The following is a 13,982-nucleotide window of genomic DNA, read 5'->3' on the forward strand; positions in this document are numbered from 1 at the left end:
CGCAGTGGTGGGTAGTATATGGGGCTTTGGTGACAAAACAGATGGTGCTGTGATAGACTACATCCAGTTTGCTGAGTAGAGTGTTGGAGGCTATTTTGTAAATGACATCGTCAAAGTCAAGGATCGGTAGGATAGTCAGTTTTACGAGGGTATGTTTGGCTGCATGAATGAAGGAGGCTTTGTTGTGAAATAGGAAGCAGATTCTAAGTTTCATTTTGGATTGGAGATGCTTAATGTGAGTCTGGAAGGAGAGTTTACAGTTGAACTAGGATGATATCTATGAGGGTGCCCATGTTTACGGATTTAGGGATGTACCTGGTAGGTTCCTTGATAATTTGAGATTGAGGGCATCTAGTTTAGATATATATTCCAGTTTAGGTCACCTAACAGTACGAACTCTGAAGATAGATGGGGCGCAATCAATTCACATATGGTGTCCGGGGCACAGCAGGGGGCTGAGGGGGGTCTATAACAAGCGGCAACAGTCAGAGACTTATTTATGCAAAGGTGGATTTTTAAAAGTAGAAGCTCGAACTGGATAGCATGACAGAACTCTGCAACTATCTCTGCAGTAGATTGCAACTCCGCCCCTTTGGCAGTTCTATCTTGACGGAAAATGTTGTAGATGGGGATGGAAATGTCTGAATTTTTGGTGGCCTTCCTAATCCAGGATTCAGACATGGCTAGAACATTAGGGTTTGCGGACTGTGCTAAAGCAGTGAATAAAACATAGGCTTCTGATGTTAACATGCATGAAACCAAGGCTTTTACAGTTACAGAAGTAAACAAATGATAGCGCCTGGGGAATAGGTGTGGAACTGGGGGCTACAGGGCCTGGGTTAACCTCTATATCACCAGAGGAACAGAGGAGGACTAGGATAAGGGTATGGCTAAAGGCTATAAGAACGGGTCGTCTAGTGCGTTGGGAACAGAGAATAAAAGGTGCAGATTTCTGGGAGTGATAGAATAGATTCAGGGCATAATGTACAAACAAGGGTATGGTAGGATGTGAGTACAGTGGGGGTAAACGTAGGCATTGAGTGATGATGAGAGAGCTTGCATCTTTGGAGGCGCCAGCTAAGCCAGGTGAGGTCTACCCATGTGTGGGTTGTGTGACAAAAAGTTATCTAAGGCATGTTGAGCTGGACTAGGGGCTCTACAGTGAAATAAAACAATAAGAACTAACCGAGACAGCAGAAGACAAGGCATATTGACATTAGAGAGAGGCATGTGTAGCCGAATGATCATAGGGTCCAATGAGCAGCATTAGGTGAGTCCTGGGGACGTTCGGTAGTCGCTACTATGCTAGGGGAGCGGGAGGCACGGTGTTCAGAAAGCTAGCGGACCGGGGAGAGCAAATGGGTCTTCGGTGACAACGCATTGGAAAAGCCTGTTGAATGGATCGGCGGGGCTCCATGTCAACAATAAAGGGTCCAGGCCAATTGGCAAAAGAGGGTTTTTAGTCCACGATTAGCGGGTATACCTCTTCGGCTAGCCTGGAGATGGGCCTAGCTCGAGGCTAGCTCAAGGCTAACTGGTGCTTTCTTCAGGACAGAGACATTAGCTAGCGTAGCCACTCGATTGCAGCTAGCTAGCTGCGATGATCCGGTGTAATGGCCCAGAGCTTGCGGCAGGAATCCGGTGATGTGGTGGAGAAAAACAGTCCAATATCGTGCTGTGCAGACTGGCAGGTATTGACTGAGGACCGCTAGCCATGGCTAACATTGACTACTAGCTAATAGCTGGTTAGCTGGCTAGCTTCTGATGGAGGTTCCAGTTATAACGTATAAAAATAGCAGATCCGTACCTCATTGGGTGGGGCGGGTTGCAGGAAAGTATATTTAGATCGTAGAAAGTGAGATTAAAATATACACGGAAAAACTGACTATTTACAGGACAAGACAAACACACGTCTGACTGCTACGCCATCTTGGAAATCACTGAGCACACACACAGTAAATATATACACATTGCAAGTACACACACACACACACATGCACACACATGAATAGAAAATACACACACATGAATAGCAAATACACACACTCACACACAACACACACGCAGAGCGAGACACACACACACAGCTGGTGGTGATAGAGGCTCCTGGTGTGGCTCAACCTCTGGATTTAAAGGGTCAGAGGTTGCTGTGTGGATGATTGCCATCATGTAGGGTGCTGATTATTTCCCCCTCTGACCCAACACGGTAATGGGTTCAAATCCCCAGCAGGACTCAAGAGACTCTTAACGCTTCAATCCAAACTGACAAAATGGCTCCCATGCCTGTAGGGCTGTAGCAAATAAACGACCTGGGTGAAAACCACTTCAGAAAGCAATGGAGCAATCCAGAGCTCGGCCATGGAACCAAATAGGGTTATGATGGTATGTGGACCTGTTGTCTGCTAGTATGGCCGCCCTAAGCTTCAGGCCTAACTGGCTGTGATAGGGCGTTATAACTGAATCAGAGTAGGCAGGCAGGTAGACAGCCATGGAGACAGGCAGGCAGGCAGGCATCCCTGACAAACAGATTGTGTCATTGGGTGGTAATGTGGTCTCTGGCCGGGATAGGGACATCTCTGGCTGCAGTGTGAGGATTAAGCTGATAGCAGCACTTTCACATCCACCATCAGTCCCACTGTGTCTGGGCTACACACACACACACACACACACACATACACACACACCTACCCCGGGCCACACATCCAAACGGATGACATCAGCTCACCCCCAATCTGTGTGTGTGTCAGTGGGTGTGTCTATCTCTCCATCCCTCTCTTTCTCTCTCTCTCTCCATACCTGCCTGGGTCGGGCTGTGTGTGTGTATGACGAGGCTCCTGTAGTCCATGGATACAGAGTGAAACAGCTGTGAGGGGAAAGAAAGCGTTGTTGTCTTTTCTCTTGTTTTTGGATCTCCCCAGATTAAAGGGACTGGTTTGAGTGGATGCTAAGCGCCTCCAAGCACCTCTGTATTTGCTGTCAAGTGTCTCCAGGTTGCAGAATTATTGAGTCATACTGTAACCCCAAAAGTGACTGCTTTGATTCTCTCGGGGCTCAGATGCGGAGCGAGACCAAAGGGATGTTTGAAATGTGATGAAAGAGTACAGAACCCTGGAAGGAGGAGAGGAGGAGAATACATGTTCTGAGCGTCAGCCTGTTCCACAAGGACACAGACACCATGATCAAGTCTTTCTTTAGGGGTAGGTACTGTACAGGCAATGTACATGGTGGAATGTTGACTATCATTTCCATGTCAGAAAACTGACTTTTACAGAAAGTTGGCTATATGATGGTGCTGGATTGTGAAATGTTTGCTCAACATTGTTTGGCTTGTTGTTTGTACTGTAGACAGTTACTTGAGGGAGTTTGGTATCAGACTTAAGATTCCACCAAAACACTGATGATGAACCCCCCCCAAGTACTGGAAGCCTCTGATGACAAGCTGGATGAATAACCAATCTGTCACTGTCAACATCTCCAGGTTGCTTCATCACTCACGCCTCTGTTTGACTGCTGCCTGAATGGGGCTGGCTCCCCAGATTCCCAGGCACAGCTAGAAGGACTAGGGAAAACTTCACTTCTACTCTTCTATGCTTCAGTAGTTTTAGCAGAATCTTTCACTGATCTGAATGTGGTGTGATCTGGGACTGGCATTAGATAGACTTTTAAGACTGGTTTCCCAGACAGATTAAGCCTTTTTTACTGGACTTAAAATAACTTTCAACTATTATTTTTTCTGATAGAGCTGGTAGAGGACCGACAATCCTATTGGTGTCAATGTTATCTCTGCAGCTAACACATTGCTGTCCGTATCAGACACAAATCCCAGTGTACCTGAGTTCTCTCTACTATATCCTTGGTCTTACATCTCAGTGGCAAGAGACTGATATGTGACCGCCAGTGAAAGGAGCTTCCACTCTCACTCATTTAATAGAAGGTAATGGCTTCAGACATTCCAACAGGATGCTGCTATGCAGACCATTACAGACCATTGAATAGCATGGCTATGGACTGAGTCGCAGGTTGGAGATGGACATGGGGAGGGCTTGCACTCTAACACCCTTCCACTCAAAGAATACGGTCGGAGAACTCGCAACAAATGTATCAATGGATGTCTTGCAGCTACTCCTAAAGGGAACGTAATGTAATGTACATACTGTCATTTGTCTTACATTGTAGATATCATGTCCATGGCACCCAGTCATCAGTGATGGTACAATGCTCGGTAGTAATAGTGTTCCCGTGTGATGGTTCAATGCTAGGTAGTAATAGTGTTCCTGTGTGATGGTTCAATGCTAGGTAGTAATAGTGTTCCTGTGTGATGGTTCAATGCTAGGTAGTAATAGTGTTCCTGTGTGATGGTACAATGCTAGGTAGTAATAGTGTTCCTGTGTGATGGTACAATGCTAGGTAGTAATAGTGTTCCTGTGTGATGGTACAATGCTAGGTAGTAATAGTGTTCCTGTGTGATGGTTCAATGCTAGGTAGTAATAGTGTTCCTGTGTGATGGTTCAATGCTAGGTAGTAATAGTGTTCCTGTGTGATGGTTCAATGCTAGGTAGTAATAGTGTTCCTGTGTGATGGTTCAATGCTAGGTAGTAATAGTGTTCCTGTGTGATGGTTCAATGCTAGGTAGTAATAGTGTTCCTGTGTGATGGTTCAATGCTAGGTAGTAATAGTGTTCCTGTGTGATGGTACAATGCTAGGTAGTAATAGTGTTCCTGTGTGATGGTACAATGCTAGGTAGTAATAGTGTTCCCGTGTGATGGTTCAATGCTAGGTAGTAATAGTGTTCCTGTGTGATGGTACAATGCTAGGTAGTAATAGTGTTCCTGTGTGATGGTTCAATGCTAGGTAGTAATAGTGTTCCTGTGTGATGGTTCAATGCTAGGTAGTAATAGTGTTCCTGTGTGATGGCACAATGCTAGGTAGTAATAGTGTTCCTGTGTGATGGTTCAATGCTATGTAGTAATAGTGTTCCTGTGTGATGGTTCAATGCTAGGTAGTAATAGTGTTCCTGTGTGATGGCACAATGCTAGATAGTAATAGTGTTCCTGTGTGATGGTTCAATGCTATGTAGTAATAGTGTTCCTGTGTGATGGTTCAATGCTAGGTAGTAATAGTGTTCCTGTGTGATGGTACAATGCTAGGTAGTAATAGTGTTCCTGTGTGATGGTACAATGCTAGGTAGTAATAGTGTTCCTGTGTGATGGTACAATGCTAGGTAGTAATAGTGTTCCTGTGTGATGGTTCAATGCTATGTAGTAATAGTGTTCCTGTGTGATGGTACAATGCTAGGTAGTAATAGTGTTCCTGTATGATGGTACAATGCTAGGTAGTAATAGTGTTCCTGTGTGATGGTACAATGCTATGTAGTATTAGTGTTCGGGTGTGTATGATTAATTATGAGTGAAGCTGAGCTGGCAGATTCATACCTCTTACCCTGAGGGTTTTACAGCCTTCAATGAGAAGATGAAGTCAGTGCTCCCTCTCAATCTCCATCTTTCTGTCTTTCTTTCTTTCTCTCTCTGTCTCTTTCCTTCCTCCTCAACCTCTTTCTCGCTCCCCCTGCTTACTCCATCTCTCTCTCTCTATCCTTCTCGATCTCTCTCCCTCCTCTCTCGCTTTCTCTCCCCCCTCACTCTCTCTCCTTCCATCCCTGTCTCTCTCTTTCTCTCTCACGAGGTCTCTGAGAGGTCAGTCATTGATCACTCCAGGCCGCCTCACACGGCCGTCCACCAGCACCTCCAGGAGGGCCAATCTATTAATGCAATTCTGGGAAAGGTGAGTGGGGCGGAGGACCTGCTGTCGTCATGCCAACGAGCCTCAGAAGGGTTTTGTCGATGCTCAGGTCCCCCAATCAATCCCACATTAGTGATCATCAATTTGCAGATTAGTTTAGTAAAACCTTGGACATGTTGAAGGAGGGCCACCACGTGTGTTTTACCTCACTGCGCTTGAGAACAAAAGCACTCTGTTGTTGTGTGATGGGATGGGGATATGGGATAGGGATTATGTGCCTGTTAATCATTCGTGCCACTGTATCCCCCAATGAAAACGCAACCTTCTCTCTCTATCTCTCTCTCTCTCTCTCTCTCTCTCTCTCTCTCTCTCTCTCTGTCTCTGTGTAGTGTATCCGACATCTAATCGGGTTGATTAAGGCAGCAGTCTATGACAACAGTGACTAAGCACATCCACGGCTAAGTGGCCGTGCGTTACCACCGCCACCAATGAACAGAAAGTGCGGGCGAAAGCAGCTTTTCGTCAGTGCCCTCGCTCAGCCCTCTCCACCCCACGTTACCCGACTCCCGGTCTCCCGTGGCGGCCGGACAGCACTGAATGGCACCGTAATCCATCCCACTAATTCTCAGGCATTAGGAAGGCCGGCCATTTCCTAATTGGCTAACGGGTTAGATTAGGATCTGGACAATGGGGCACGTTGACGCCATCTCTCGCTGTCATAACAGGGGGATTAGGGAAGTGAATAGAGGGGGCTACTGAGCACCTCCGGCCAGAGGGCCCCAGAGGGACCACAGCACAGGCCTGACTGACACACTGTCACAACACACTGGGCCTAGTGGGGCTTTACCCAGCCAAGCGGAAGCTGATCCCATCACCAGCTCCTGCCCACACAGTCCCCCTATCCCAGCCCCTTCAATGCACTGCAGCCTGTTGACACACACACTGGGTCTGACTACTGGAGGCAGTGGAGCTGGAGATTTCAATTTGACATGGAACAGTTTCTCCCAGAAGTGGTTTGCTAAGTGAAACTCAAGGCTGTTTAGAAACTCGCTGCATGTTGTTTGTCAGGGACAGAGTACAACAAGTATATGAGATTCAGAGGTCAAGCCTGTCTCTGTGTGTCTGTATCTCAGTAAGCTAGGCCTTCGACTAGCTGTGAAAGCAACAGCCGTTGCTGCTGGCTACATGTGGTCTTTTAATGCAGTCTGAAGGCTAGCATATGTGTAAGGAGGAGGGGAAGGTAAGCAGGGTGGACAGAGGTACAGCCTCAAGTCTTCTTCTGCAGTCTGTCACATCACGTTGGCTAGTTCTAAAACCACACTGACTGTAATAGCTGCTCTCCAAGATGGAGAGAGGGAGGGAGAGGGGGAGAGGTCCAACTGAGAGGGGTCAGGGATGTGCTATAACGATGCTTTGAAAGGGTCTTCTGGTCATATGGTGTCTTTCTCACTCTCCTCTGATTGATGGATGGCTGGAGACCTGTGAGGTGACATATGGTCTGCAGCCTCAGGACAGGAGGAGGACCAGAGAGAGACCAGGCAGGGACATAACGCAGTGTCCCCTAAGCTCTACACACTCTCTACACACTTAGAGAAGGGGATATTTCTCCCTGTGCTTTTCTGCCTCTTGCCATAGTAGCTGTGGATTGTCAGGCTTGATCATAGCTGCTTGAGGGTTGATATAGTATCTTGGGATAGAGATTGAAGTCTGGATGTAGTATATCTTACTATTTCTCTCCAAAGCCTGGGGATATGCACTCACTGAACCAGACCTCTGTTGCGCCGCCATCCCAGCAGTGTTTGAAGTTGGAGCCAATATTTCCACTTGCAGATGGTCTGACACACTCATTTAACTGTCGTGGGCTGCGATGTAGTGCATTTCTTTTGACCAGAGCCCTATGGGCCCAGTGGGCCTTGGTCTAAAGTAGTGCACTATATAGGGAATAGGGCCCTGGTAAGAAGTAGTGTACTATATAGGGAATAGTTCCCTGGTCTAAAGTAGTGCACTATATAGGGAATAGGGTACCATTTGGGACACACACATGGATTCACATAGTTGTGATCCAGTTACCGATGCCTCTGCCAATCAGCGATGTTACACAGTGTAGATATACTTAAGGGTCATGCTAATGCATGACATATGAAGCGCAATGCGCAGATGGCTGCCCTTCTGGCTGGGTACATTTATTCCACTGAAGTGCATTGTTGAATGGGTTTGGATTTCAAACGAGGCAGGCTAGATGCCCTGACCCGGGATCCATTACTGGACAATGGTACTAAGCAGGATGTGTGAAGAGCTGATCTAATGGCCCCTGGCTATGAAACCCTATGGATGGATATAACTGCAGTGTAGAGAGAGATGGGAGAGTAGAAGAGGCCTGGCTGGCCGGCAGCTCTACTGCCCACGTTGCAACTCTAGTCTACTCCGTGAGACATGCTTCATCTCCACGCCTTCTCCTCACAGACCCTTCACTCTCTCTCTCTCTCTCTCTCTCTCTCTCTCTCTCTCTCTCTCTCCTTGCTCAGCTGAGAGGAAGAGATGTTCAGACATCATTATTGTTTTCTCTATCGCTATCCCTTATTCTCTTATACCCTACTCCTCTCTCCGCTCCCCGGGAGTTCCAGGGAACATTTTGTATGTGGAAAGACGACAGCCGCTCCTGAGTCATTACAGCGTCATACCGCGGGACAAATAGCTGGGTATCCGCCGCAGTTATCTCTGGTAATCTGTTTGTGTTATTCTCGGCATTGTTTGCAGATTGCTCCAGTGAAAATCCTGGCTTCCCCTCTGATGAATGGTCTGTTTTCACTCACTCTCTCTCTCTCTCTCTTTCTTTCTTTCTTTCTTTCTTTCTTTCTTTCTTTCCTTCTTTCTTTCTTTCTTTCTTTCTCTCACTCTCACACTCTCACACTCACTCTCCCTCTCACTCTCACACTCACTCACTCTCCCTCTCACTCTCACACTCACTCACTCACTCACTCACTCACTCACACTCACTCTCACACTCTCACACTCACTCACTCTCCCTCTCACTCTCTCACTCACTCACTCACTCACTCACTCACTCACTCACTCACTCACTCACTCACTCACTCACTCACACTCACTTTCACACTCTCACACTCACTCACTCTCTCTCTCTCTCTCTCTCTCTCTTTCTTTTTTTCTTTCTTTCTTTCCTTCTTTCTTTCTTTCTTTCTCTCACTCTCACACTCTCACTCTCACACTCACTCTCACTCTCACACACTCACTCTCACACTCACACTCACTCTCACACTCTCACACTCACTCACTCACTCACTCACTCACACTCTCTCTCTCTTTCTCTCTCTCTCCTTGCTTCACCCCCCACCGAACAGGAGATTAACAAGTAGGATGTTTGTTGAACATGAAAAAGCATTTCCTGTACAGCACAACAACAGCTTTAGTGTGAATTATCAGCACTCTAGAAATGCCCCAGGTGCCCAAATGCCCATGGGAACAGCCTTGAAAATACCCACTAGGGGCAATGCACCTACAGTATGTCATTTTGATTGATTTGGTATGCGGTCCTACTTTATTATAAATGTATACCAATGGGGCTTTTGTAAATTACAGATAAATATAGGCTTCTTAGATCAGTGACTAGGGAAGGAGAACCGTTAGTCTATCGAGGATGTGTTACCGCGTATGCAAGTGTATACTCCATCATGCTAAGTGTTGATGTCTAAATGGCAAACCATAGGGGCCGTTTTGGCCTGTTTATATCTCATTGTATATGTTGTCTGTCAATGGTTATTTTAACTTGTTTGTCCACTAGAGGGAACTATATGTTGGGGTCACTGGTCACATGTAGCACAGGTGACCAAGAAGGGTTGGCAGAGACGGAAGAGGAGAGGGCGTACAGTTCTTACTGTATCACAGAGCATGCTCGTAGATTTGACCTCTGCACCTTTTATAATGCTAATATTTGTATTGGATCTATAAATGGGGACTCCGAAAAGATTTACGGTTGGAAAGCAATTTCTGTGGACGTTTTATGGACATCTCTCTGCTGTGCCAGTGGCTTTTTACAGACAAATGTCTCTCTTAAACCAGCTTGGATGTTACACTAATGTCAAATCTAACAGATGACCCAGAACTCTGAAAGTACATAAAAACCACTTTCATGCCTTATCGGTTGCTTCTATTAGAACGTGTCGCCACAGAAAAGTCCCCCACTGGAAGACGCTGCTAATTATACAGTAGTTCCGCGACATCAAAGGTTCCTTTTGAAGTGTTGTGCTGTGTGTCGGCCGTTCTGTAGCGCTGTCGGGAGGTGTAATCTGTTGTCGTTACGCAGGCCTCATGCAGGGTAGCACTGGAAGTGCCATAGTGTATCTCACACGTAGATACACACACACACACACACACCCTGTATGTGTGTTCACTAGCATCTCCTCTCCTCACCACATATCAACATGGCTCAGATGTGCCATCCTCACGCCCCTAAACCAGCCCCCTTCCACTCCTCTCTCAACCCTCACCTAGAACTCTCTCTGCCTGGTGTGTTTTGATGTGGAGCACCATGGTTTGATGTTGATGCTGAACTCTGGAGAGGATTTAGGTTTTCCGTTGCATGGTATCTGTTGAAATCTCCAGCGGTTTGCTTTTCCCATCTAAGGACAGATTCATCAACATTGAGTGTTAAGACAACGTTGGCAAGGGCTTTAATGGCCTTGGTGGAGTCATTTTCTGTACGTTATTTCACACTTGGACTCTCTGACAGCAGCGTTGAGAGACAGGGGGGCGGAGTCCAAAATCGACTTACTGAAGAAAAGCACAGAGTATCTCACAGCTCTTGTGACTGTCGTGACAGAATGGCGTGGGGTCATTCAGTTTGCACCAATCCAGCACCTCCTGTCACCGCTGTTACAGTATAATGACATGTGACAGGCGATAAGAGCTTGTGGCACCAGACTAAGTTGGCACACATGGCTGCATCATCTTGTGACATGGTGTCGCAGACATATGAACTGTCTGACTCAACAGACACACACTCACTTACCCTCGCTAGCCTAGGCATTTTTCGGAATCTAGGCATTTTTGAGGAATGTGTTAATGGAACTGGTATTGAGTGAAGCAAGAATTCAATCTGCATTTTGGGGCCAGTCTGATGCCACATGTATCGAACAGACCCAAAGGCTGCCATAGGCCAGTCTCTACAGTATCAAAAGCGGCCATAGGTCAGGCTCTTCCAGCACCAAAGGCTGCCATAGGCCAGGCTCTACAGTATCAAAGCGGCCATAGGCCAGGCTCTTCCAGCACCAAAGGCTGCCATAGGCCAGGCTCTCCCAGCACCAAAGGCTGCCATAGGCCAGGCTCTTCCAGCACTAAAGGCTGCCATAGGCCAGGCTCTACAGTATCAAAAGCGGCCATAGGCCAGGCTCTTCCAGCGCCAAAGGCTGCCATAGGCCAGACTCTACAGTATCAAAGGCTGCCATAGGCCAGATTCTTCCAGCACCAAAGGCTGCCTTAGGCTCATCCAGCACCAAAGTCTGTCATATGCCAGACTCTACAGTATCAAAGGCTGCCATAGGCCAGGTTCTTTCAGCACCAAAGGCTGCCTTAGGCTCATCCAGCACCAAAGGCTGCCATATGCCAGGCTCCTCCAGCACCAAATGCTGCCATAGGCCAGGCTTTTACAACAGTGTTAGCACGGATATGAGAATAAGCTGTTTAACACCTCAGGGATGGAGTACCTTGGAGCTATCACAGCCAGCATCAATTAGCCTAACCTCTGGTGCTCGAACAGGCTAATTAGCACACTGCACTAGCAGGAGCGTTTATGAACTAATTTATACCTTGATATACCTTTAGCATCCTATCCTCCACAACACAACACTGACTGGAAATTACAGCTGTCTTTCAAACATGCACTATGCTTAGGAGAGAGAGTTTGTAAAACATATGATTTACATTTACATTTTGGGATTTTTGGATCATTTAGCAGACTCTCTTATCCAGAGTGACTTACAGGAGCAATTATGCCCTTGAGCCTTGCTTATACAAATAAAAAAACTTTTACCCCCTTTTCTCCCCAATTTTGTGGTATCCAATTGGTAGTTACAGTCTTGAAACAGTCAACGTATGGACTCGAAGGGTAAGAGCCGTGCGTCCTCCGAAACACGACCCAACCAAGCCGTACTGCTTCTTGACACAATGCCCACTTAACCCGGAAGCCAGCCGTACCAATGTGTCGGAGGAAATATTGTGCACCTGGCGACCGTGTCAGCGTGCACTGCGCCCGGCCCGCCACAGGAGTCGCTAGTGCACGATGGGACATCCCTACCAGCCAAACCCTCCCCTAACCCGGACGGCGCTGGGCCAATTGTGCGCAGTCCCATGGGTCTCCCAGTCGCTGCCAGCTGTGACAGAGCCTGGACTCAAACCCAGAATTTCTAGTGGAACAGCCAGCACTGTGATGCAGTGCCTTAGACCACTGCGCCACTCGGGAGGCCCTGGCTCTGAGATTCTAACCAGCGACCTTTCGGTTACTGGCCCAATGCTCTTAATCGACTGGCAAATGTGTCGAGAACTAGCCACTTATGCTAATGCTAACATGATTAAAAGGGTGCCACTGTTAGAATTTAGCAGGCTAGCATTCTCGTCTTACTCGCAATAACATGTAGACAGCAGCCCTGTGAGGTTGTGTAGAGGCTCTGTGTCTACTGTCTTTGAGAAGTGTTGACACTCTGCATGCAGATTGAACTTATTTCTCTCCTCTTTGTTGGAGTTGCATCACTCAGCTGAAACCTTCCTGTAACATTACCTAGTGAAGGACTCATCGCTCATCATCCCAAAGGACAGCGCTTAAGTATTCAGTTGAATTCAAATGTGCAACCCGTTCAGAATACATGAATATAACTGATTCAGGGTCAGCTTGTCCTTAATCGGCCGTTCTGTTCTGATTCTTTATGAGATGCTGAGGTTTTCAAAGTAGGATTTCAAAGGGATACTTCGGAATTTTGGCAATGAAGCCCTTTATCTACTTCATTCCATTTGTATGTCTCTGTGTCCCGTATGAAGGACGTTAAAGGGAGTTTTATTAGCTAACTAGCATTGGCTCGCAAAACTACCACTAACTTCCTTCATAATGGACACATCGACATAAAAATGGTATCCATGACTTCATCTGACTCATTAACCAGAATCCCAAAGTATCCCTTTATTTGATTTGATTTATTTCACCTTTATTTAACCAGGTAGGCAAGTTGAGAACAGGTTCTCATTTACAATTGCGATCTGGCCAAGATAAAGCAAAGCAGTTCGACACATACAACAACACAGAGATACACATGGAATAAAACAGTAAATAATACAGTAGAAAAATAAGTCTATTTACAATGTGAGCAAATGAGGTGAGATAAGGGAGGTAAAGGCCAAAAAAAGGCCATGGTGGCGAAGTAAATACAATATAGCAAGTAAAACACTGGAATGGTAGATTTGCAGTGGAAGCATGTGCAAAGTAGAGATAGAAATAATGGGGTGCAAAGGAGCAAAATAAATAAATAAATACAGTAGGGGGAGAGGTAGTTGTTTGGGCTAAATTATAGATGAGCTATGTACAGGTGCAGTAACCTGTGAGCTGCTCTGACAGCTGGTGCTTAAAGCTAGTGAGGGAGATATGAGTCTCCAGTTTCAGAGATTTTTGTAGTTCGTTCCAGTTATTGGCAGCAGAGAACTGGAAGGAGAGGCGGACAAAGGAAGAATTGGTTTTGGGGGTGACCAGAGAGATATACCTGCTGGAGCGCGTGCTACAGTTAGGTGCTACTATGGTGATCAGCAAGCTGAGATAAGGGGGGACTTTACCTAGCAGGGTCTTGTAGATGACATGGAGCCAGTGGGTTTGGCGACGAGTATGAAGCGAGGGCCAGCCAACGAGAGCATACAGGTCGCAGTGGTGGGTAGTATATGGGGCTTTGGTGACAAAGCGGATGGCACTGTGATAGACTGCATCCAATTTATTGAGTAGGGTATTGGAGGCTATTTTGTAAATGACATTGCCCGAAGTCGAGGGTCGGATGGTCAGTTTTACAAGGGTATGTTTGGCAGCATGAGTGAAGGATGCTTTGTTGCGAAATAGGAAGCCAATTCTAGATTTAACTTTGGATTGGAGATGTTTGATGTGAGTCTGGAAGGAGACTTTACAGTCTTACCAGACACCTAGGTACTTGTAGTTGTCCACATATTCTAAGTCAGAACCATCCAGAGTAGTGATGTTG

General features: G+C 46.6%; 1 protein-coding gene across 8 annotated transcripts in view; it reads left to right on the forward strand.

Annotated features, from left to right (window-relative positions):
* The window catches only part of LOC112236291 (membrane-associated guanylate kinase, WW and PDZ domain-containing protein 2-like), a 288,293-nt gene that overhangs the window by 179,768 nt on the left and 94,543 nt on the right, over positions 1 to 13,982 (forward strand). Inside the window, exon 1 of one of the 8 annotated variants that reach the window (XM_042297934.1) lies at positions 3,052 to 3,197. The exons of the other annotated variants lie outside the window; for them this stretch is intronic. Coding sequence (XP_042153868.1) covers positions 3,176 to 3,197 — 22 coding nt within the window. The 5' untranslated portion in view covers positions 3,052 to 3,175. Of the gene's footprint in view, positions 1 to 3,051; positions 3,198 to 13,982 lie in introns of those variants that run through there. 8 annotated transcript variants of the gene reach the window in all.

Source organism: Oncorhynchus tshawytscha, linkage group LG15 (genome assembly GCF_018296145.1).
Source record: "Oncorhynchus tshawytscha isolate Ot180627B linkage group LG15, Otsh_v2.0, whole genome shotgun sequence".
NCBI classification, from domain to species: domain Eukaryota; kingdom Metazoa; phylum Chordata; class Actinopteri; order Salmoniformes; family Salmonidae; genus Oncorhynchus; species Oncorhynchus tshawytscha.